A 25,923-nucleotide genomic window follows, 5' to 3' on the forward strand; every position below is an offset into this window, starting at 1 on the left:
TTTCAAAGTATTTATGTAACTTGAACTTTCATAAGTGGTTATGTCACTTAACTTTCAAAAGTTTTAATGTAACTTAACTTCAAAAGTGTATATATAACTTGAACTTTCAAAAGTGTATATATAACTTGAACTTTCAAAAGTGTATATATAACTTGAACTTTCAAAAGTGTTTATGTAACTTTAGTTTCAAAAGTATTTATGTAACTTGAACTTTCATAAGTGGTTATGTCACTTAACTTTCAAAAGTTTTAATGTAACTTAACTTCAAAAGTGTATATATAACTTGAACTTTCAAAAGTGTATATGTAACTTTAGTTTCAAAAGTGTTTATGTAACTTAACTTTGATTAGTGTTTAGGTACCTTAACTTTCAAAAGTGTTAAAGCAACTTAACTTTTAATACAATTGTTACTATTAATGGAAACCAGGCACACATTCAAGAGACTGTTCTCTAATGAGCTTCCTAACAGTTACGCAGGATATATAAATACGCGAACACATATCTAACTAAATGTTTGACACTATGGATATGTATTTATCAAAATGTTACTCTCTATGTTTTGCAGAAAAGTGAAAATCTAGAGTAAATGGAAAATCGTTTTTCAGCTACCGATTGGGTAGTATTTGTAATAACATTAGTGATACCATCTTGCATAGGCATTTATCATGGATTTACCGGCGGTAGACAGAGAACAACACGCGAATTCCTTATGGCTGATAGGAAAATGAGTTGTCTGCCTGTAGCAGTTTCTATACTGGTATCTTTTCAATCCGCTATTCTCATTTTAGGTAATGATAAATGCACTAGAATTTAAGCCATGCATTAACATTACAAGGCTATGCAATTGAATACAAGTAGGCTGAAGGTTATGACATTTAGACAGCGTACAAATAATTGATAGTTAATTGGAACAAAATGTATCCGTTGGTCCACGGTTGAGCAAACCAATGAAAGAAATGACTCCCGTAGTCTCGTGGCGATAATACTTTAATGTAAAAGCTTTTTGCCTTAGTATACTATATGGAGCCATTAAAAAAAGCTAAAAAAGAACATCCTGACCCAGCAAGAAAAACATCAAAAAAAGCTATCTAAACCGCTAACGGGAGGGATTGTGCATGATTTTCATATAATGAAGACATAATCTATCATTCAATTTAATTAAGATATGGAGCTGGCATATCGATAATAATTATCAGTCCTTTCGGTTAATTTATGTATCATTGTCATCTTGCTTAGTTTCTTTTGTTATCTATTCGGCGTATTGTGGTGTGTTTCTTTATTCTATATTGACAAATGTACGGTCTTCAATCACGGAGCATTTGCTCACACCAAACAGCAAGCTATAAAGGGCCCCCAAAATAACTTGTATAAAACTCTTCAAACGGAAAACCACCGGTCTAATCTTTATAAAAAACGAGAAACACTTATGAACCACATCAACAAACGACAACTACTGAATATCACACTCCTGACTTAGGACAGTTGCAAACAATTTCAGCGGGTTGAAACGTTTAAATTGTACGAAACCTTCACCCTTATCAGAAACAATAGTGTAACATCACAACAGAGAATGCACTCTATAAAGTATCAACTGAAATTGTTTAACTTAATCAAAAGACATATAAACACAATTGTACGAATACATTTAATCTATGATACAATGTAAATACAAAATCAATAAAATGAGCGATGAATAATTAAAGTAACAGTAGTATACGGCTTTAAAACAATTTCAGAAAAACAACAAAACCTTGAACAAAAAAAAAAAAAAAAAAAAAAACCCAAAAAAAACGCCATTTACAATAAGTTTATAAACAGGTAAAAGAAAATAATTCTGTTGTTAGGTATACAGTTAAATGGAGAAAAAGGACATATTTTTACAAAATAAATAATTTTGATGTTCATAATACGAAGAAGTGAAAATTTATAGTAATACCAAACCCTTAAAAAGCTGGTTATAGACCAGATATAACCCTGAATAAGAAAACATTAAATAAAAAAGCTTATTTATAGAACAGATATAACCCTGAATAAGTAAACATTAAATAAAAAAAACCTTACATATAGTATCAACAGGTCAAACAAACAAGAAAGTACGATTTGAGATTTTTTTTTACGTATGACGTCCATTTCCGTTTTTATTTAGTGGATAGCTGAGGCCTACCTACGGATGCGGGATTCTCTCGTTGCATTCAAGACCCATTGGTGGCATCCCACTGTTATCTGCTCTTTTGTTGGGTTGTTGTCTCTTTGGCATATTCCCATTTCTATTCTCAATTTTATTCAACTAAGAAACAAAATACCAAATAAAATTGCAGAAGAAATTCACGAAGATTATATTATCGTTCTACCAACACTCTTTTTATTATGCAGATTACGTAACTGTAAATATATTTTTAAAAAGTACAAAAGTACAAAAGAACCGAAATGATTTATAGTTTTGTGTTGACAATTTGATCACTTTATCTATAGATACACGTTGTAAATACACACTACACTCTGTACTCTTAGATTTTTAGTCTTTGAACGAATATTTCAGATAACAGAATTAAACTTGTTTACTTGTTTGATATGACAATATCCGTTGGTTAGTTCATCGGTTCGTCCTTCTTGTGATACTATTAACGTTCGAAGATGTGGCATGATTGCCATTAAGACAGCTATCTACCAGAGTTCAAATAAAGTAGATGTAAATCTGATCATGTCCCGTCTTTAGAATTAATAAATTTCAAAGAACGATCCTAAGACTTATAATAATAATAGGCATGCTCATTCCATCCTACGGTATAAAAAAAGAAGATGTGGTTTGATTGCCAATGAGACAACTCTCCAAAAGAGACCAAAATGACACAAAAAAACAACTAAAAACTATAGGTCGACGTACGGCCTTCAACGATGTGCAAAGCCCATACCGCATAGTCAGCTATAAAAGGCCCCGAAAAGACAATTTAAAACAATTCAAACGACCTAATATATGTACAAAAAATGGACGAGAAACAAATATGTATCACATGAACAAACGACAACCACTGAATTACAGGCTTCTGGCATAGGACAGGCACATACATACAGAATGTGGCGGGGTTAATCATGTTACCGGGAGTCCAACCCTCCCCTAACCTGGAACAGTGGTATAACAGTAAAACATAAGAACGAAACATAAAGATCAGTTGAAAAAGGCTTAACTTATCTGATGGATAAAGATAAAAGTGGACGTGGACGTGTACTTGTACATCCCAACAACAAAAAGACACTAGGTACAGATCTGAGAGTACTCGCAGCTAACTGACAGCTAGTTCAAGGCCTCTTACAACTAATAAAAAAAAATCATGCATTAAATAAACTTTCCAAAACTGGAAAATGTCGACATCAAAAATAAAGAAAATGGATATATGCAGTTCCAAAACATATTCACCAAATTAATAATACATTAAACGAATATACACACTAATAAATGTACTTGATCAGATAACCACATATTTAAACGCATTTGACAAAACAACTGTTTCTATTGTAGGTGCACCGGCAGAAATGTACACAAAAGGAACACAGTATTATTTGTACACATTCGGACAAATGTTGGCAGTGGTGATGGCAACCATATTATTTGTACCATTATTTTATCCGCTTAAAATGACAAGCATATATGAGGTAAAGATAACAGACAGAATTGAGTTCATTTTAGTTCACTCGACCCTATGCGCCATTTGAGCAATAACCATCGCTTGATACTCATGGTCGCCGTATGTTGAACTCATAAAGATTAAAAAAAATGTTCTCTGAAGCCTTATAACCAATTTTAATCAAAAATTGGCTGAATGTGCCTAAGATTATCTAGTATCTTATAATTTTATATTTTTTTTCCTTAAAGATTAACCCAAATTAGCGTGTATACGAAACTAAATCCTAATGTAAGCTATTGTTCACTCTCTTCGAAGCAAAAGATTGAATGCCTATGCTGTTTCGAGAAAAATATGACGGGCCAAAGTTGATCAAAACAATACGTAGAAAAATAGATTTTGATCAAGATGAACCCAAGTCAAAACCGGGAATGATCTCAGGTACAACGGAATTAGAGTAAGCAGATGATACTCTTTATTTGGCAGGCAACATTATTATTAGGCTATTCCATCGTACGTGGTTATATAAGATGTACATGGAACTGTTAAATAATTTATTTATAGAATGTGTTCGAGAGCGAACATTTATGATGACTTTGAATGAGATAGCAAATGGGCAGGTTAATCACAACCGTGTTTAAACGGCAGCATAAAACATGGGAACCTTTAAAATTGTCGATATAGAAATGACCTTGCAGTTATTAACAAGTCTATATCTTAAGCCTTAAACTTGTAGATACACTGGATACACATAATAATAGAAAAACATTTTACTATTAATTAAACTTTATTTTACAGTACTTGGAGCTTCGTTTTAAGTCAAAGGCTGCGAGACTAACAGGAACCATAATCAACAACTTGTCAACGGTAAACTCATTTAATTTTGATACTAATCTCTCTATGAGTAGAAATGAAACGTTACGATTATGCCTTCCTTCAATATCATATCTGAACAAACACCCCCAAAATAATAGATTGTATTGTTAAACTTTGAAGGTGTATGTATCCAAATGAACTTGTGTCAAAGCGCGTGATTTTATTGGTCTAATTGCGGTTATCTGAAATATTTTCATTATGGACTAATTGTAAATAGATTGTTCTTATAACGCATAATTTTTAATTATGTTTTGCATTAATTAACTTAGTTTTTTTTTTTGTTCACAGTTAATTTATACAGGAATAGCAAGTTTTTCACCATCAACAGCTCTTCAAGCAGGTATTCGTTTTGTATTGAAAACAGTATTTGTCCTTAAAACGAACCAGAAATGATGCGCAATCAATGAAATGCTTTTATTAATTTATATTTGTTTAATCATTCTAATGATAAAACATTAAAAATTGTAAAGAATTTTGTTTTGGGTTTTTAGTGCTCGCAGTATGAACGTTTTACAATGTTCATCTTGTTCTTGTATTATTTTCTGCGGTCTATTCATCTTCTATCAAGTATTCATAAACATCAGTTGCACTTTTCTTTACATATTAATGTATTATTTCTTGTCATTATGTTTTGCCAAAAATGTCAACTTCATTTTCCGAAAAAGATATTAATGGTAGCTTTCATATTTAAATTGCTGTGAAATGACTTAAATTTTTCTACTTACTTTTTGATCGACAATATATTTGTTGAGTTTGGAGGATTTATATTTCAACAGACAGTCGGTATTCCAATGGGTACTAATTGTGCACCCCTACTGGCTGATTTGTTTTTGTACTCGTATGAAGCAGAATTCATTCAGAACCTTCTAAAAGACAAAAAGAAAAAGCACCTTGCAAAATTCTTTAATTTTACTTTCCGATATATTGATGATGTTCTATCATTGAATAACCCATATTTCAGCCAATACCTACATCTCATATATCCCAGTGAACTTGAAATTAAGGATACTACTGATACTAGAAGGACTGCTTCATACCTTGATCTTTTCCTCAATATTGACGTAGATGGACGACTTCACACGAAAATCTATGATAAACGGGACGATTTCAACTTCCCAATTATCAATTTCCCATTTCTCAGCAGTAACATACCCTCTGCCCCTTCGTATGGTGTTTACATATCACAATTGATACGTTATTCTCGTGCTTGTTCACACTATACGGACTTCATATACAGGAGTGTGCTCCTTACGCAGAAACTGCTCCAACAAAGTTATGAGGAGGACAGATTAAAATTGAAACTCCGTAAATTTTATGGACACCATCACGAATTGGTGGATCCATACGATGTGTCTTTCACCAAACTAGCTAAGGACATTTTTACCACATGGTAGATTGTGGTTTGTCATTATGTCGTCTAATCTTTTAATTACCAAACGTGACTTATTCCCGATTGTGATTGTTTTGCTGAGTGTGAATTCGCATTACTATAAGACGTGTTACTGTACTTGTCTATCCCAAATTCATGTATTTAGTTTAAATGTTTAATGTTATATTTGTAATTCTCATCGGATTTTGTCAAATGTGTTGACGTCTTTTCTATTATATTTATGTGTTATGGTTTAAAACAAATTTATCACTGCATTCATTCATTAGATTTCATTTTGTTCAACGTAATCAGTACGATATTTTACGTTTGAAGTTAGATTCAAAACAAACCGGACATAGCTTTATAATATAGTTAATTGCTACCTTAGTTTACTATTAATAAGTATTAAAATGTGCATTGTTATTAAATGCAATATCAGTATTTAGTTCAAATATAATCTTAAATCAATCCTAATTCTATCTTATTCATTCAAATGTGGCGTCATTTTTCATTTTTTGATGATCTGTTTAACTAATTCAAATGACGTCATTTTTTTGTCATTTTTTACAATTTCAAATATGACGTCACTTGGCGTTCAGGTTTAAACCTATTCGGATTTGTCTACATTTTGTGTTAAAAATGTGTGGTTATGTAATGTATTTCAGTTGTTTCCTGTAATTAGTTAATACTTCAGTCTTATCATGTACATCTTTTGTATATAATTTTATAAATTTACTGTTTGCAAAAGTATAAATTATTCTAAATAATAGGGATGTTCTGGTAACTAACAGAAAACCCTGGCCGTTTTTGGCACAACTTTTTTGATCTTTTGGTCCTCGATGCTGTTCGAAATTTGTGCTTGTTTCGGCTTTCAAACTTTTGTATCTGGGCGTCACTAGTAGATCTTGTGTGGACAAAATGCACTTCTGACGTATTAAAATTTTGAACTTGTTGCCTTTTGTTCGTGTGTTTCTTTGTCGATTGTGTTCTCCAATTTATTTATATTGTAGTCCTGTGGTGTTGAGTTGTCATTTTAATGTTATATTTCACATGGCTATAAAAGAGGGAGGCATGCCACAAAACCAGGTTCAACCCACCATTTTTTCCTTTTAAAAATGTCCTGTACCAAGTCAGGAATATGGCCATTGTTATATTATAGTTCGTTTCTGTGTGTGTTACATTTTAACGTTGCGTCGTTTGTTTTCTCTTATTTTTGAGTGTAAATTCACATTGCGATAAGACGTGTCACGGTACTTGTCTATTCCAAATTCATGTTTTTGGTTTTGATGTTATATTTGCTATTCTCGTGGGATTTTTTCTGATGCTTGGTCCGTTTCTGTGTGTGTTACATTGTAGTGTTGTGTCGTTGTTCTCCTCTTATATTTAATACGTTTTCCTCAGTTTTAGTTTGTTACCCCGATTTTGTTTTTTGTCCATGGATTTATGAGTTTGAACAGCGGTATACTACTGTTGCCTTTATTCATAAGTACAAATAAAATTTAAAGTGCAGATGGTAAAATTAACAAATCAGATCAACCGATGAATTATTTTTATGTAAAACTTTTTTACATATAGTTTTTTAATCTGATTTCATTTAGTTAGCGGGTTTCCAGACTGGGCATCTTTCATATTAATTGGCGTAATATGCACGTTTTACACTTTTATGGTGAGTATTATCTTCAACATTATTTGAACAAAAGTCACTTGTACTGAAATTTTGTTTGAGGAATTCAAGGAGCCTTATCAACCCGTTCAGGATCAAATGGCTTATAGACAATTCTTATACGTTTCAAGTGATTAAAATTTTATGAGTTCAAATCAAATTATTGAATAAATGTACATGTATGAAAATAAGGAGATTTGGTATGATTGCTAATGAGAAAACTATCCACCAAAGTAGAAAAAAATCTCAAAACCATTTCCAGAGTGCCCTAACAAAACCATAAAAAAAATAATATTACAAAAACCTTTTCAGACCAAAGGGTTTTCATTTATAGAGAAGTGCCTATTTAACGTGTAACTTTGAAGTCGCAATATACTTAACTTGACACAGACACATTAACATCAAGATTCCAAGAAAAGACAAAAAGGTTAGCAAAAACCTCTGAAATTCTAATTTCATTTACATGCTTAAAATAGCTTGCCATTAGCACTATTTTGTATTTCATAAAAGTACTTTGAAAAGCAAATAGTTTGCAAGGCATCATCATCATTACTTGTAAGAATTATAACTAGTGCTCAATCCGTGTTGTTATTTATGTCGATATAGGGAGGATTGAAAACGATAGTGTGGGTGGACGTTTTCCAAGCATTTATCATGTTATCAGGAATATTGGCAATAGTTATAAAAGTAAGTTTTTAGTAATGTTATTTTCGCAGAAACTTTATTATGGAATAGAAAACAAAACTGTAATGAACGTAGTTACATAAATCATAATAGTTTGAATTATACCTTGGTTAAAATCTTGTGACCAAAAATTGGAAACATATATTCCATAACGATCAACTAGCGTGATTGTGTGCGTACACATTTCGGAGGGATGACTTCAACTTTATCATCCAGAACCCTTGGTTCAATATGATGCTTGTGAGCAGTAACATTCTGTCAAGGAAATCAAGATATGGTAATGCATGCTCTGGAATATGGTATCATTTGAAGGATGTAAATCCCTATGCAGGCGCAGCTGGGATATTGCTACATACATGTAGAAATGAAAAGTTGACAACTGGGTAGCTAGATTCATCCCTTTTACCGGAAAGTTTTGTTGTCCACCAATCCTAATTATTAATTTATCTTGATGAACGTCAAAATATGATACAGTTTTATTTGTATCTGTGGTATTTTTAGCTTACCTGGCCCAAAGGGCCAAGTGAGCTTTTCCCATCACTTTGCGTCCGTCGTCCGTCGTCGTCTGTCGTCCGTCGTCCGTCGTAGATAACTTTTACAAAAATCTTCTCCTCTGAAACTACTGAGCCAAATTAAACCATACTTGGCCACAATCATCATTGGGCTGTCTTGTTTAAAAAATGTGTCCGGTGATCCGGCCAACCAACCAAGATGGCAGCCATGGCTAAAAATAGAACATAGGGGTAAAATGCAGTTTTGGGCTTATAACTCAAAAACCAAAGCATTTACAGCAAATCTGACAGGGATATAATTGTTTATCAGGTCAGGATCTATCTGCCCTGAAATTTTCAGACAAAACAGACAACCCATTGTTGGGTTGCTGCCCCTAAATTGGTAATTTTAAGGAAATTTTGCAATTTTTGGTTATTATCTTGAATATTATAATAGATAGAGATAAACTGTAAACAGCAATAATGTTCAGCAAAGTAAGATCTACAAATAAGTCAACATGATCATAATTGTCAGTTTACCCCTTAAGGAGTTATTGCCCTTTATAGTAATTTTTAATCAATTTTCATAAATTTTTGTAAATTTTTGTAAATTTTTCGAATATATTTTCCACTGTAATTACTGGGCCAAGTTCATTATAGATAGAGATAATTGTAGCGAGAATAATTTCCAGTAAAGTAAGATCTTCAAACACATCATGATCACCAAAACACAATTTTGTCATGAATTTATCTGTGTCCATTGTTTAATATGCACATAGACCAAGGTGAGCGACACAGGCTCTTGAGAGCCTCTAGTTTAAATTAAAGTTCGATGGTATACATGCGTTCAACATATATAGTAACCAAACTAAGAATTATTTAGTGAAAGGGCATCATCTATAGCGCGTAGTTAAAGGAGCCAGTGAAGTTAATTTGTGTTAATACAAAAACATGGAAATGCGGACTGTTTGTTTAAAAAAACTTGTCAACCAAACGCAACAAATGTGTTGCCATTGAAAAAGTAAAGAATATTGTCTGATCGTACTACTTACATTGGTGCCATTGTTATTTCAAATAGAAAAATATTCAATAAAATTGAAAATGGAAATGGGGAATGTGTCAAAGAGACCATACCCGACCATAGAACAGACAACAACAGAAGGTCACCAACAGGTTTATAATGCAGCGAGAAATTCCCTCACCCGGAGGCGTCCTTCAGCTGGCCCCTAAACAAATATATGTACTAGTTCAGTGATAATTGAACATGTTTATGAGATCTCACCCCCCTATACCTCTAGCCAATGTAAAAAAGTAAACGCATAACAATACGCACATTAAAATTCAGTTCAAGAGAAGTCCGAGTCTGATGTCAGAAGATGTAACAAATGAAAATAAACAAAATGACAATAATACATAAATAACAACAGACTACTAGCAGTTAACTGACATGCCAGCTCCAGACTTCAATTAAACTGATTGCAAGATTATGTTTTCATCATATGAATATCAGGTACAATCCTTCCCGTTAGGGGTTCAGTATCATACCATCATAACATATATGAGAAGAACATAACCCGTGTCATGCCAACAACTTGTTTTTAAATAAATGTGTTTAGTTCAATGCAAAGACCCTCTAAGTGAATCAATATTAACGCCAACATATGCAATCTTAATGACCTCACAACAGTATCGTATCCTTTCTTAATAAGTCTTATATAACACATTTTGCATTTACTCTCCTTATCCCTCACACATTCTGACTGCATATGCACAATATTCTCTTTATTTTGTATCTTTCATATTGATATATGATTTTTTGTTTTCAATTTAATACAGAATCTTGAAAGAAAGTGGTTAAAATTAACCACTAAGATAAAACCAATATTTGCTTTCAACCGCAATAGCTCTATTATTTAATTGCTTATTTATACAATTAGAGTGTAACAGCAAGTTAAATGTTCAAGGACCTATAATTGTTAATTTCTGTGTCATTTTGGTCTCTTGTGGAGAGTTGCAATCATACCACAACTATAGGATATATTTTCCATACACTGGCTGTATTCAATGTTGCTGCTCAGACACGAAAGTTCACGATTGGAAAGCTGGAATTATCCTTTCGTTGTAAAGTCTCAACCTATGCTAATTTTCAATTTTAAGATATGATTACAAAATAATTAGATGATATGGTATAATTGTCTCAATCATATTATATAGGATTTGCATGTTTTTCTAAAACAACTGCATCTTTTCCATCACATTTTAGGCTACAATAGAGGTTGGTGGTATTGACCATATTTGGAAATTAAATGACGAATGGGATCGGATAAACTTCTGGAAGTAAGTTTTTTTTATAAATGATAATATGTTGATTGATTAAACGGATCCTCTATTAGAGGAAGATAAAGTAAAACATTTTTTTTTAAAATTAATTCACTTTACTAAGACGAGGAGAAACAAACTATTGCATCTAGCCTGTTATAGGTTTTGTTTTTTGCTATACTTTATTACAATGATTGATTGCTGAAAACAAATGTTATTGTCTATGATTTATTCAAAAGAATATTTTTAATACTTTTAAGCTTTGATCCAGATCCAACAACAAGACATACATTCTGGGCGCTGGTTATTGGTGGAATGATAAATTGGGCAGGTACTTACGGAGCTAGTCAGGCTAGTATCCAACGGTTTAGCTCCTTGCCAACTCTTAGAGATGCTAAACGGTATATAAGTCCATTCATTTTATTATTATTGCATATCTGTCAATGCTGTCTTAACTTGTCCCCTTATTCATATGAAGCTCATTTCATATACTAGAAGGTAGTTCACAGGTTGAATATCCTAACATCCTCTATCAACTTCAGGTTTGGTTATATAGATGATGTCCGCTCACAAAATGATTCATCATTTGATGATTATTTTGAATGACTTCCAATCGCACTGAAAAACTTGAAGTCACAGAAACAGTCTTGTCCTCTTTATAATTAGACTTGTATATACATCTTGAAGGCCGAACGATGACCTAAATTCATGGCATTTTGTTTCTCCTGGAGGAATGTATTATTGCCAATTATACCATATCATCTAATTCTTTTGTAATCATATCTTAAAAGGATAATTTCATCTTTCCAATCGTGAACTTTCGTGTCTGAGCAGTAACATTGAATACCGTTTTATTTCATGATTTCTTGTCAAAAACAATCTCGTCATAGACACCTGGATTAAATATCTGCATTTGCGCAAAACACGCACTTCGTCTACAAAAGTCTCATCAGTTGAGCTCGATAAGAACAAGTTAAAAAGGCCGAATTTGAAGACCATTGTTGACCAAATATTCCCAAAAGCCTGGCCAAACATAGCCAAGGCAACCGATTCCATGGACAGAAAGGCCCCAGCATTTACGAAATTAAAGTTTTATAAACAGTAGAATTCAAAGACAGTTGCTTCTACTGAACCAAAAGTTCCTAGTTGTAAACTTGAAGGTTTGGTGGACCCCCTTTAGATAAGATAAGATAGGATATTTTTTTTGATTAAAGGGCCCATAAAGAGCAAAGTAATTTATTACAATGATTTTGGTAATATGATTTGGTAGATCGTTGAGAATATCCATACAAGTATACAAAAAATCATGTATATATTCCAAATGACTTAACCCATAATCCTGCCTTCAATCATGACATCACATAATGCGACTTTCCATTGAATATCTACTTGCCACGAGCAACAGGACTGGTTTCACTAGTAGAGCAAATTAGACGTACTCTTCAGTGCTAACACATTTTTTAGTGGGGTTGGTATTGCCGATAAATTATTCTTCTTTCTAGAGTATTGTTGACTGTGGTCCTTATATCTGCTTTTTTTCTGTTTGGAACTGATATTGTCTGATCTGTTTCAATTTACGGCTTTTATATACCCTTTCTTTTTCGACTACTTATACAATGTTATAGTTCGGTTGGAATCATACGAGAGGCAGCGTGATCCAAATGTAACAAAAAAAATGTTATTGATGAACAGGGGGCTAGAGGTATATAGAACTTTCAGTAAGGTTTGGTGTTGAAGTGATCTATGTGATTTTATAATGAAGCGCATAAAACACAGCACAGTTCCTTTGGGTTTTAAATATGTATGTTGAAATGTTCCTCAACATTTTATACAACATATTCCTTTTTTATTACATTTATAGTTCCACTTTGTCATTAACAACAAGCTCTTCATATCGTTAGACACAATTTCATCATTTGTAGAATAATTCTATGTATAATGTACACCAATTTCTTTTTTATTGTCTGAAGCCTAATTATACTTTATAGAGCTGTATTGATGAACTGTGTTGGGGTATTTCTCTTGTTGACGCTTGCATGTTTATCAGGAATTTCAGTTTTTGCATTTTATGCAGACAAAGGATGTGACCCATTATCTCATGGAGACATAAAAAATTCAAATCAGGTAAATTATGTTATCTGACAATGTATTGAAAACCCAATGTAATATTAAAAATCTCTAAATGTTCATTCATTAGATATCTTTCACCAAAACATCTATCCGCATTATTCACAGATCTGTTCCTGTCTAACATTTAATGAGGTTTTAACCATGCATTCCATGCGTCAATATATAATTTAAACAGATAAGCACTTATCCCAAAATAGAGGATGCATAATCCTTAATGGGTTCGAAACACAATATGATGTTTCTTCAAAATAGCAAATTTTTAAGTTTAAGTAAACATGTGTTTCACCATATTACAGTTAGTTTCATTCTCATGAACTTGTATACTGTAAAAGAGGTACGAAAGATACCAGAGGGACAGTCAAACTCATAAATCGAAAATAAACTGACAACGCCATGGCTAAAAATGAAAAGACAAACAGACAAACAATAGAAAACTAAAGAATAAGCAAGACGAACCCCATCAAAAACAAGAGTTGTAACAGTGACTTCCGTCTGATGATATTTGTACTATCACAAACTTTCAAGCAAGGACCAAAGCTCATAAACTCGGCAATCAAAACACAGGACTTCGGGAATGTCCGAAGAGCCGACAACCTTGCTTCGGAAGTTGGTACAATCACATGAATGGTCAAGGTTTGGTTTGTGCTTTTTTGGGTTTTCATCGTCCTTCGTGTTGGCCATATTGTCATATTTGAGCTTTTTTTTTTAGACGAAACGCGCGTCTGGCGTATATATTAAATTTATTCTTGGTATCTATGATGAGTTTATTTTCATCGTGCATGACATAAAGAGTTATATAAAATTTTATTTTTAAAATTCAAATGAATTATGTTAACGTAGTCACGAACAACATGTGTACACATAAGAAAAATGTGATATTGGAATACGCTAAATTATTCTCTGTGAAAAGCCTACTAGACCTTATAATGACTGAATCCTCATTTGTTAAAAAGCGTGAATTTGGAAAGTGATTGTTGAAAATCTATTGAATCTATTTTACGACATGGCTGACACGAAGAGAATTGTTATGTCCAATATAAAATGGGTGCTGAATTATAACCTTTTATTTGTTTACATCTAAATCTTAATAATTTTCGAATGTTTTATTCACTCTACATATTGAGACCAGTTTTTATATTTACTGAACACATGCATATGGTGAGTGCATATACATTTTTTATAATACATAAAACATAAATCACCGTTTATATTGAAATATACGTGATAGATTATCTTTCTTTGTTGTAAATTTAATCTTGACTACCTTTCAGATAATTCCATACTTTGTCTCTGACATGTTGGGATATCCAGGGGTACCTGGATTGTTTATTGCGTGTCTTTTTTGTGGAGCATTAAGGTAAAACAAATTGTTTTTTTTTTAATTATTCACAAAGGATTTCTTGTTTTAAATATCAAATCAAGTCAGTGTAGTAATTTCATTGTAATCTATAATTTATTTTTATTGATATGCTTGACATCAGACAAAACTAAATATCATTCGTCAGATGCAACAGTATGATCACTGTTTTTGTACCTCGTACAAATAAAATCTGGAGTCGCCAAACACCCAATCAAAGCATCAATAAAATACACCTTTCAACTACTACTTCATATTTATCTCTATTAAAATATCAGATAATAGCTCTCAAATATATTAAAACGAGTGCTAATTAAAAAAAGTTTCCTGTGATCTTTGAAAGATATGACGTTGATTTATCTTTTAAGAGCTTTTCATCTTTCTACAGACTTTCTACGTTTTTTTTGAAGATTTCCTCGATAAAAGGTACTAGTAACAATGAACACAAATGTTCTCAAAAGTAAAGTGGTATCTTCGAAACAATTTCCGAAGTCATAATGATTTGATTGACCATCTGTGTATATTTGATGACAAGTCCAATAAAACATTACTAGAGATTATATATATATATATATAAACACACCCTTTATTTCGACTTCATTATTACATACAAATAATATTTGAATTTGAATCACCACAAGCATGTTATTAGTAATGAGCGCAACAACAGCTTCCACTATAGGAGCATCAACCTGATCAGGATGTTTGCGTTTTGAGTGTTATCTACTGCTTAACGTAAATTGCATGTGAAGTAATGACCTGATTGTTAATTGGTATTTTTTTCATGCTTTTTTTACCTATGTACTTATGGTTAGTGGTCAATGCAAAAATTTTTGAAATTTACACATCGTGGGACCTTTTATAGCTGACTATGCGGTATGGGCTTTGCTCATTGTTGAAGGCCGTAGGGTGACCTATAGTTGTTAATGTCTGTGTCATTTTGGTCTTTTGTGGATAGTTGTCTCATTGGCAATCATACCACATCTTCTTTTTGATATACTATAAAGCTACACACATATCATTATAAGCCTTCCTTTGAAACTGGAAGAATTTGACTTAAAATGACGAAAATACTATTTTATTTATATTATCGATGTATTTAGAAAAAAAAAATATTCAAAAAATACCCAAAAACAAAAACAACATAAAACGACTTAGGACAGATTCATAAAATTATCGTAGGTTTAAATATTCATTTTAAGTATCATTTCTCCACGTTTTAATTCGATGAGTAGATATATATCGACATTTGGTCCCTTACAAGAACATATGTATATCCTAGTTGGCAATATACACATATGGTCTCTTGAAAGAACATGCGTAGACTTCCAACAAGGCTATATAAACATACATTTTGTGGTCAAATGATGTCTTTCCACAGCCGTCTTAACTAGAACTTTTACTATTATATATATTGATATTGCAGTTATCTTTTTCATTTAATTTCAATATATTGTAAAGTAGATGACAATTCTACTCACAAACGGTCATATATGATTTGTTTTCGTTTTTATACCCGTTTCTTGGAAACAATTCTAATATACATTTCAATTCAGCTCACTATCATCAAATCTCAGTTCCATGGTAGCTGTTACCTGGGAAGATGTTATGAAACCATATTTTAAAGATAAATCAGAAGAAAATAAGGCATGGATTACTCGCATTTTAGGTTAGATGTTGATATAAGATCAATCATCTTTAAGTTACATATATTTCACCTCTTATCTATTATATGTCACACGGGCGTTCTTAATTACTATCTTTTTAGTGATCAACTATGGCACTAATATCAATGCGCCTAAGAACACTCTCGAGACAAAGAGTTTTTGAAGCCAAATACATTCAAATTTGTACGAACTTTAACCAAAAGAATCAAAATGAAACACCATAGCCGTGAAAAATCAACAAATGACAGGTTCTGTTATTTTATTGTACAAATAGAAATATACATAATGTAACCAATATAGTTTTTGCTTGAATCTAGAATATGCAAAGAAATAAAACAATTTTGTTGTTTAGTTATAGTGTATGGTGCATTAGGAATTGGTACAACATTTTTATTCAAAAATTTGAAAGGAACTGTATTGCAGGTATGTTTGACATGGAATGCAGAACAAGAACTAATATATTAAATTAAATAATCATGTTAAAAAAATGATAATAGGATTACACAATACTAAACTACACGATTTACGTCATACACTAATATTGGGCTGCTTTGGAAGGGCCAGCCATTTCTGATACACAAGTTGTACATGCTGTCTGATAAAGTATGGATTGAATATATACGATTGAAGATATCAAATTTTGATTTGGTAATCAAAATGAACCTTTAAAAAAGTAAAAGATGTCAGGCCGTAATGTGACATGACCATTTTAAAATATTTACAGGCTTCGTTGAGTTTTATGGGCGCTGCAGGAGGAGCATTGAACGGTTTGATAATGTTAGGAGCCTTTTTTCCATGGGCAAACTGGAAGGTAATAAAACAACAGTCTATTAAAGATAATTGTCATTAATTAATTTATCTTAATGTTATGCGTGGGTTGAAAATTAAATATTAATTTGAAAAGAGGTGTATCACATATTATATATTTACCTGTAGTTTAACTTTGACGGATCGTCGGATTAACATGCAGAACTTATTCTAAAATTGAAAAGTACTGCATGTTTTCTTTAGATTCTAAAATAACTATTTGCAAATTGAAACAGAAATGAAAAAAATAATTTGATTATGATGAACAAATGTCCCTAAAGGAAGAGATAAACACGATTTGCAAACTCATTTTGTATCTGGGATATTGTTTTTCTATATTTTGTACTATTCATGTTAGGACATTTGACAAAAAATCATCAAAATGACGGTTAAAGATTTATTACTTAACACCAGGATTTTATTCTTTGATATTCTATTGTTAAAATCCATTACTTTTTTTTTAATAATTTACAAATTATTTTTAATTTATCCTGTTGATCCATTATTTTTCATTAATTAGAAATATGCGATTTGTTGTTCTAACACCTATACATATTACTATAAACATATATTCATGGTATTGCAATAATTTGATATTGATATCAGAAAGAAGATGTGATAGGATTGCCAATAAGACAACTCTTCAAAAGAGACCAAATGACAGCGAAATTAAGAACTATTGGTCCCTTTGGGCCTTCAACAATGAGCAACGCCCATATACTAAAGTCCGCCATATAAAGACAAATGTAAAACAATTCATACGAGACAAATAACAGCATAATTTATGTACAAAATAATGAACTTAAAACAAATAAGTTAGCCTGCAACAAAAGACAACCACCGAATTACAGGCTCCCGAAAAGGGACAGGCACATACATACAGAATGTGGCGGGGTTAAATTTGTTATCGAGTGTCCAAACCTCTAACATTGGTCAGTGATTTAACAGTACAACCTTAGAACAGACTTTAAAAATCTGTTGCAAAAGGCTTTACTCATGAATTCAAATACTGCAAAAATTGCATGCAATAATTTCTGAATATACAGTATTTGTGTCTTTCAATAAACTGATACTTTAATATCAATTATGAATTCTGTTAACCTCGTGGGTATTGATTAGGTAAACGTTTGATTTAATGCTTCATTTCTTTAGAACATTTGTTTGAAAACAATCATTTTAATGTAGGGGGCTGTTGCTGGTAGTTTATCATCATATGTAATTACTATGTGGGTTGGCATTGGTAAATATACAGTTGTTGGTATAAAGGAAAATCTTCCATTTCCAAACAGTACATGTGAAAGTTCCAATCACAATACAGACAAAATTTACTCAACAATGCTACCATTCAATACCACAGACCATACAGGTGAATACTTTACAGTCTTTGGACAAACAAGTAGCAGCGATGCAGCATTAAACGAATTGTAAGTATACAAGAGGGACGAAAGATACCAAAGGGACAGTCAAACTCATAAATCTAAAACAAACTGACAACGCCATGGCTAAAAATGAAAAAGACAAACAGAAAAACAATAGTACACATGACACAACAAAGAAAACTAAAGAATAAACAACACGAACCCCACCAAAAACTAGGGGTGATCTCAGGTGCTCCGGAAGGGTAAGCAGATCCTGCTCCACATGTGGCACCCGTCGTGTTGCTTATGTGATTACAAATCCGGTAAATAGTCTAATTCGGTAGGTCACATTCATGAAAGGGAAGGGGATTGTAGTTACGACGTTAGGAACATATCCGATATCATTTGTGAAACGGTTATTCCATAACGGTCAACCAACTCGTGATGGCGTCCGTAAAATTTACGAAGGGATGATTTCAACTTCACCATTTGGAACTCTTGGTTTAATAGCTTCCTTCTGAGCAGTAACCCTCTATCAAGAAAATCATGATAGGAAATGCAAGCACGGGAATATCGTATCAATTGGGAGATATATACCCCGTATGCAGGTGCTGCTGGAATGTTGCTACTTAGAAATGGAAAGTTCACAATTGGAAAGCTGAAATCATCTCTTTTGTCGTAAAGTTTTGTTTTCAACCGACCCTCATTGTCAATTTCTAGATGTAAGTCAAGATATGAAGCCGACTTAACTGTATCTGTAGTATCCTTTATCTCCAATTCGATGGGATAGATGCGTTCCACATAGTCACCAAATTTTGAATTGTTTAGTGAAAGAACGTCATCTATATAGCGGAAAGTAGAGTTAAAGGATATTGCTAACTTCTTATCTTTCTTCCTGAGAAGTTCCTGCATGAAGTCAGCCTCATAATAATAAAGAAACAAGTCGGCAAGTAGAGGGGCACAGTTTGTTCCCATTGGGATGCCGACAGTCTGTTGAAAAACACGTCCTCCGAACGTTACAAATATGTTGTCAATCAAGAAATCAAGCATCTTGATAATATCGGTTTCAGAGAATTTTTTGTTTGAATCAGAGTGATTCTTTACAAAGTATGATTTATCCCTCCCTAAGACAAGATACTTGTATCTACGTTGGCCATTCTTTTTTATGAAGCAAAGTAATACCAACTCTTTCAATTTGTCTTTTAGTTTGGAATGTGGAATACTTGTGTATAGAGTAGAAAAGTCAAATGTTTTAATACTGTTACAAGATGAAAGAGAGTTAGATTGTATGTACTCTTAAAGATCTTTGGAATTTTTAAGTATCCACATCTGATTCACGCCACCTCTAGAATAGGCAGTTTCACAATAACTTTGAAGCCCGTCTTTGATTGCTGATAAAATGGATGTTAATAATTTAGAAAGAGGTTTCGTGGAGCACTTGGAAGACCCAGCAATATACCGTTGTTTGTAAGGACACTTATGTAGTTTAGGTATCCAATACAGTGATGGAAGATCCAGTTCTTCATCTTTGGTTGAAATACCAAAGGAACAAAGAACAGACCTATGATTATCCAGGATTTCCTCTTTGGTAAGTGTCGTGAGGGTATATGTTGAGTTTCCAAGTGAATTGTCTATACCTAATTCGCTTATCAAGCAATTAATGTAGTGACTTTTACAGACAAAATCGATGTTATTTGGGGCTTTGTCTGCGGGGACAACAACATATTTATCATGGAGGTCGGATAAGTGTTTAGCAACATTTGGGTCTTTAATGATTGACGTAGCATGGGCATTGATGGACCCATTCAGTTTCTTGATTCTGAATTGTATTAAAGGCCTCACTGCCTTAATCCATTCGGATAGAGTGTCTACGTCTTCCTTTTCACGTTTAGCCCATTGCCTGGCATAATCCTCGACTGAGTCCATCAAAATTTTAAAGAGAAGTGTTATTAACAATGTTAAGGTCACCGGTAATAACGTGGCCAGCAGGATTATATATGAATTGGGAACTAGCACAAGTGCAATCAGGAGGTTTAGACTTGAAGTCGTCAATATCGAGATTCTGCAAAACGCGTTTGTAATTGAAAATTTTAGTTGCAATAGGTTTGGTATAGGTATAAGAAATTATTGGTACAGACTTGTCTTTGAAATAAGGAGGTATTTTCGATTAAACTAATTTATGATGAAGGATATTGCCTAGGTTGACGCCATCGAGACCTTTGTTGGCAAAGGAAAGATTTAGAAAAGATCTTTTCTCTTTTTCATCTTTTCCAATGCGAACTGGCTTGAACAGTCTGTGACTTGCAATATCCGAAATTATAGCTTGAAGATCGTAACATACGTAACTTAGTGTAGACAGCTTTTATACGATTCATACCCACTAGAATTAAAGCAATAACATATTCCAACAAGAGTATCAAGCCAGTCACCAAAGTCATTCTTGTTTTATGGTGACGTTCGTACTGGTCTTATTTTAGTTTCCGGTGTTATTGTCTGTGACTTAGTTTGTTAATTTTGTTTTTGGCATGTAAAGTTTGGACATGTGGTATGAATATCAATGCACCAACTATGCAACAAAGTTTTAATGAAATAAGTGTAAATAATTATAGTTCACCGTGCGGGCTTCATCAAGGAGTAAACCTATTTAATCAACTATATAAAGATCCCTGCCTTCACAACATTAAAAACAATTAATGACAATACATAACAGGTACACGTAGAACAGACATCAACAAACGATAACAAGTTTGTTATTAAAAAATGAGCAACTGGTACCAAAGACCTACCGATAAACCTTATTGTCGAAATGCACATAAATGTTTTTAGGGAGAAATGTACGGTTTTAATTTAAGTATCTCTGACATATGTTCCTTTTTACAAAAAAGTGTTTACATGAGACAAATAAATCTGATAAAGAAATTCAATTTTTATATGAAAAAAGACGTTGTTCTGTTTTTATACGCCCGTCAAAATTTTGACGGGACGTATTATGGTATACAAATGTCCGGTGTCCGTCCGTCCGTCCGTCCGTCTGTCTGTCTGTCCGTCCGTCTGTCTGTCCGGCGTAAACATGTCGCACCGTAACTTGAGAACGACTTATCCAAATGTCATGAAACTTAACATAATTGTTTCTTATGATAGTCAAATGATCTGTATATTTTTTGGTGAAAATAAGATTAAAACTTTTTGAGTTACGGCACTTTGTAACTAAAACAGGGGTGTGTTTTTTTTCACATGTCGCACCGTATCTCAAAAACGATTCCTGATTATGGCTTTAAACTTTACACACTTCTTAGTTATATTAATCTTAATATCTGTATTTTTTTTGGTGATGATTCAAAATTTCATTTTTGAGTTATTGAGTATTTTGTAAATAAGGGAGAGGTTTTTTTACATGTCGCACCATATCTCAAAAACGATTTATGATTATTGCTTAAAACTTTACACATGTCTTTGTTATATAAATCTGAAGATCTGTATACTTTTGGTGATGATTTAAAATTTCATTTTTGAGTTATTGAGTATTTTGCAAAAAAGGGGGAGTTTTTTTTTTACATATTGTGCCGTATCTCATAAACAATTTATGATTATTGCTTAAACCTTTACACACTTCTTTGTTATATTAATCTAAAGATCTGTATACTTTTTGGTGATGATTCAAAACTGCATTTTGGAGTTATTGAGTATTTTGTTAAACAGGGGAGGTTTTTTTTACATGTCGCGCCGTATCTCAAAAATAATTTATGATTATTGCTTTAAACTTTACACACTTTTTTGTTAGATTAATCTAAAGATCTGTATACTTTTTGGTTTTGATTCAAAATTTTATTTTAGTGATATTTAGTTTTTTGTAAAAAAAAAACAGGGTTGGGGTTTCACGTGTCCCGCCGTGTCTTAAAAACAATACATATGTATATGATTATTGCATAAAACTTCCACGCAAGACGTCGGGCGTATTATGCGCTCATGGCGCAGCTTTTTATTAAACATTATTGAATAATTCAAAACTAATGATTTTCATTCGTGTGGGAAGCAGATACACAGCGACGGAAGACCCGGCCTATAACATAGTCTGGTAATTGAGGTTACAATAAAGCAATTAAAGTCGTTAGTTAAGGTATATTGAAAATAACTTTCTTTAATGAAAATAAATTCCTATCCTTTTATCTTCTTTTTCAGATCAGGGTTGCATCAATTTTATAGCCTTTCGTACCTTTGGTATTCAGCGTTTGGTATGATTATAGCTTTTGTTGTTGGTTTAATTGTCAGTTTTGCAACAGGTAAATTAATTAATATGAGGTAGGTAAGTCGGAAAGTATATTTCAATCTCGTTATATATGTTAAACTACTGAAAAATACATGTTGCATAATAAACAAAGGCATTAGCAATTTAATCTGTTGAAATCGTAAAAGAGGCCAATAAATTTAAAAAAGGTTGGAAATTCAAACTTAGTTTATTAGAAGGTATTACAAAACAAATTTAAAGCTATAGGATATGCTGATAATCTTCGAAGTCTTTCCGGGGATAATGCTTACAATGTTTACAATTTTTACTGAACTATTCATTACACTCTTTCCTAATTATCCTTAACAGTTAGTAAACTGAACCTGGACTTTTAATTTCAATTGTTTAATTCATTTTTATTTCATTGATGTGGACCCACATCTCCTAGGCCTTAAACTCATGATGAAAATGAAATAAGAATGTTTAATGCTTCTTTATCAACTATACTAAATCAATTGACATGAATTAAAAGTAAAGCGATGTTATAACGGTTTTATTTATGACACATTAATACATTAAAAACACTTATGGCAGACAGCAACTAACGAAAGAATCCTAACCATCGGACACCCACATTAAGGAGATTCGGAGGTAAACATTTTTGTGCGTTCAACTCCTCACTAACATAGGATAATAACACAAAAACGCATTGCATAATTAGATTGTCTTGTAAGTGTGACTAATTATTGTTTATAGCATGACATGTATTGTGTATAACAATCTAAACTATTGGTTTACAATGATTTTTAAGTGACTGCTCATCCAATGTGGAGATTTAATAATCTTTGTTTCTGATTAGTGTAATCTATTCGTTTCCAGGTCCGACAAAGCCAGAGGACATTGACCCAAAGTATATGATTCCAATCTTTGATAGATTATTTTGGTGCTGTCTACCAAACAAAATCCTCAAATTTCTCCGTTGTGGAGTAGATTATGATAAAGAGGTAGGCACACTGTGTAATATCAATCTTCAACAAACCTAATGCTTATGTATCCTCTAATCCTTGTGTTACCGTTATTTTTCATTTATTCAATGAAAAATAAAACAAACACAACTAACACTGACATCAGGTGAATTTTACCGCAAGTTATTTTAATTTTTTTAAAAGATTTTGCTGTATTGTGATTTGATGGTATACAGTATTGAGAACAATAAATTACAGCAAACTAATGTTCAAACAAACTAAATGTTATTGTCCGTCAAACGTTTTGTTCGCGGGAGATAATTAAAGTGCCACAAGTATTTCAAAGTTTTAACACAATGATATGGTCTATAAACAGTAAAATATCGAACTCCAAGAAAAAAATCTAAACGGAAAGTCCCTTAGCAAATCAAAAGCTCAAACACATCAAACAAATGGACAACAACTGTCATATTCTTGACTTGGTACATGCATATTCTTATAACCTGTCACTTGTATGACAGTCGCATACAATTCCATTATTGACAACGATGTACAGTTACTAAAGTTTGGGTTTTATTCGGTTCCAAGATCATATTGATAATACGACACAACCAAATATTTTGAAACCCAATCACAGTGTCATAAAATATAAGTAAAGTTGATTTTATATAGTTTTGACATTTATTATTCAAAAACTATCCCTTGCATTTTGCATGTTTCTGGGTAATAATTGAAGTTTCACTTATCGTTATATTTCGCAATTTAAATACAATGTCATGGTTCATAAGATAAATTGCCTTGAAATTTTCCATTCAAGGTTTGTGTTCCTAATTAACATTAATAGTTGGATGACAATTGAAAGAACTGTGGTCAAACCTTTGGAAATTTTGAACGCGATGTCACGGATTATAAATTTTTCTGATTTTGACATTGAGAGTTTTTCAGTTTTTCCTTATTATTTACCTTTTCACATTTTAGATGGAAAGGGGTTCAATGCGACGTTTTAATGTAATGCTACGCAACGTAAATGCAGGTTGCATTCCCATTTAAATTAGGCGTTCCTTGATTTATTTCCACTACTGTAAATTGTTGACTATTTTAGGAAATAGAAGATAACGAGGATATCAAAACCGAGGCTACTACCATTGGTAGTTGTAGTAATATGTCAGCACTTGGATCAGAAACATTTAGTTATAAATTCTAACGATAAACATATGCACATCAGTGTTAAATTGTAAATACATGTACCATTTGATTTGATATTACCCTAGAAATATAACATTATAGTAAATTTAGTTTAATTTACTTGGTGAGTTATTTAATATACAATAATGTAAATTGGATGTGTAGTGTGCAATTTTGATTAGATTTTTTATATAATGGATTGGGAAACAAGTTTTGCAACTTATATTAATCACTTTCAACTTTGCTGGTGTGAGTGCTGCCTTGTAGCGGCATTAGTCTGATCTTTTTTTTTCGAAATCTATAAGGATGTCTTTAACGTGCTAGAGATATAGCTCTCTCTAAACACGGGTCAGCCATTCATCGTCCCCTTTAGACGGACTATCATCGTTTCCTCAAGACCATACACGTAAATGGTGTCAAGGGAGAGCAGAAAATTCAGTCCCTGAAATTTTAATGCCGGAACTGGAATCGAACCAGGAACCTTTGTGTGAGTAGTCAGATGCACTAACCACTACACCACGGCTCAATGTTGATTGAACTGTTTTTTTTATTTTGTGAAAGGAAAATGTAGAAGTCGGGATAAGAGTAAATGTAAATGTGTGCATTTATATTAATAGACTAAGAATATATAACAATATTTTAATTGATATAAGTTGTAATGCGCCTTGTTAATTTAGTAATGTTGTCGCATTGAGTTACATAATGGATTTGAAGAGTATTAAGCACAACAAAAATTCGATTCAAATAAAAAATGATGTGGATGTGAGCGATTGATGTTTGCTACTAGTGGAACATTGAGAAAATGAGTTATGATTAGCGATGAGACAATTATCCATCAAATTTCAAATGAATGGGATCGACACAAGTGTAGGCTACCGTGCGGCCTTTAAAAATGAGAAAACCCCATACCGTTTGTCGGCACCGACAAGAAAATTATGAAATAATTCAAATTAACACTAGTATGATTTGGTCTAGTATAAGAAAGCACTATTTGTTCTGAAACCAAATTAAATGTATCTATATAAATCAAATGATTTCTAAGTTGTTATATCTAATACGGGCCACAGCAGGTGGTATCAATCGTAAATGCATAGTAAATCTGGTAATTTTAGTTGTCTAATATTCGAACAAAATATTATTTTAATGTATTATTCTGACCGATAGACAAGAATATGGTTCTAGAAAGCTCCAGCAAAATATAAACTTT

General features: G+C 32.5%; 1 protein-coding gene across 2 annotated transcripts in view; it reads left to right on the top strand.

Moving 5' to 3' along the window:
• The first annotated feature begins 565 nt into the window (after positions 1 to 565).
• LOC143082661 (sodium-coupled monocarboxylate transporter 1-like) overlaps positions 566 to 25,923 on the top strand; it is a 39,225-nt gene continuing 13,867 nt past the window's right edge. The window contains exons 1-17 of one of the 2 annotated variants that reach the window (XM_076258471.1): positions 566 to 788; positions 3,518 to 3,651; positions 4,419 to 4,487; positions 4,785 to 4,836; positions 7,464 to 7,531; positions 8,135 to 8,215; positions 10,967 to 11,040; positions 11,283 to 11,423; positions 13,011 to 13,146; positions 14,424 to 14,509; positions 16,066 to 16,178; positions 16,529 to 16,599; positions 16,901 to 16,987; positions 18,169 to 18,407; positions 22,521 to 22,621; positions 23,446 to 23,570; positions 24,634 to 24,822. In XM_076258471.1, the coding sequence (XP_076114586.1) occupies positions 587 to 788; positions 3,518 to 3,651; positions 4,419 to 4,487; positions 4,785 to 4,836; positions 7,464 to 7,531; positions 8,135 to 8,215; positions 10,967 to 11,040; positions 11,283 to 11,423; positions 13,011 to 13,146; positions 14,424 to 14,509; positions 16,066 to 16,178; positions 16,529 to 16,599; positions 16,901 to 16,987; positions 18,169 to 18,407; positions 22,521 to 22,621; positions 23,446 to 23,570; positions 24,634 to 24,735 (1,881 nt within the window). In that variant the 5' untranslated portion in view covers positions 566 to 586 and the 3' untranslated portion in view covers positions 24,736 to 24,822. Of the gene's footprint in view, positions 789 to 3,517; positions 3,652 to 4,418; positions 4,488 to 4,784; positions 4,837 to 7,463; positions 7,532 to 8,134; positions 8,216 to 10,966; positions 11,041 to 11,282; positions 11,424 to 13,010; positions 13,147 to 14,423; positions 14,510 to 16,065; positions 16,179 to 16,528; positions 16,600 to 16,900; positions 16,988 to 18,168; positions 18,408 to 22,520; positions 22,622 to 23,445; positions 23,571 to 24,633; positions 24,823 to 25,923 lie in introns of those variants that run through there. The other variant, XR_012980431.1, reaches the window with a different exon arrangement.

The sequence above is a fragment of the Mytilus galloprovincialis genome, chromosome 7 (assembly GCF_965363235.1).
Source record: "Mytilus galloprovincialis chromosome 7, xbMytGall1.hap1.1, whole genome shotgun sequence".
Lineage (NCBI taxonomy): Eukaryota > Metazoa > Mollusca > Bivalvia > Mytilida > Mytilidae > Mytilus > Mytilus galloprovincialis.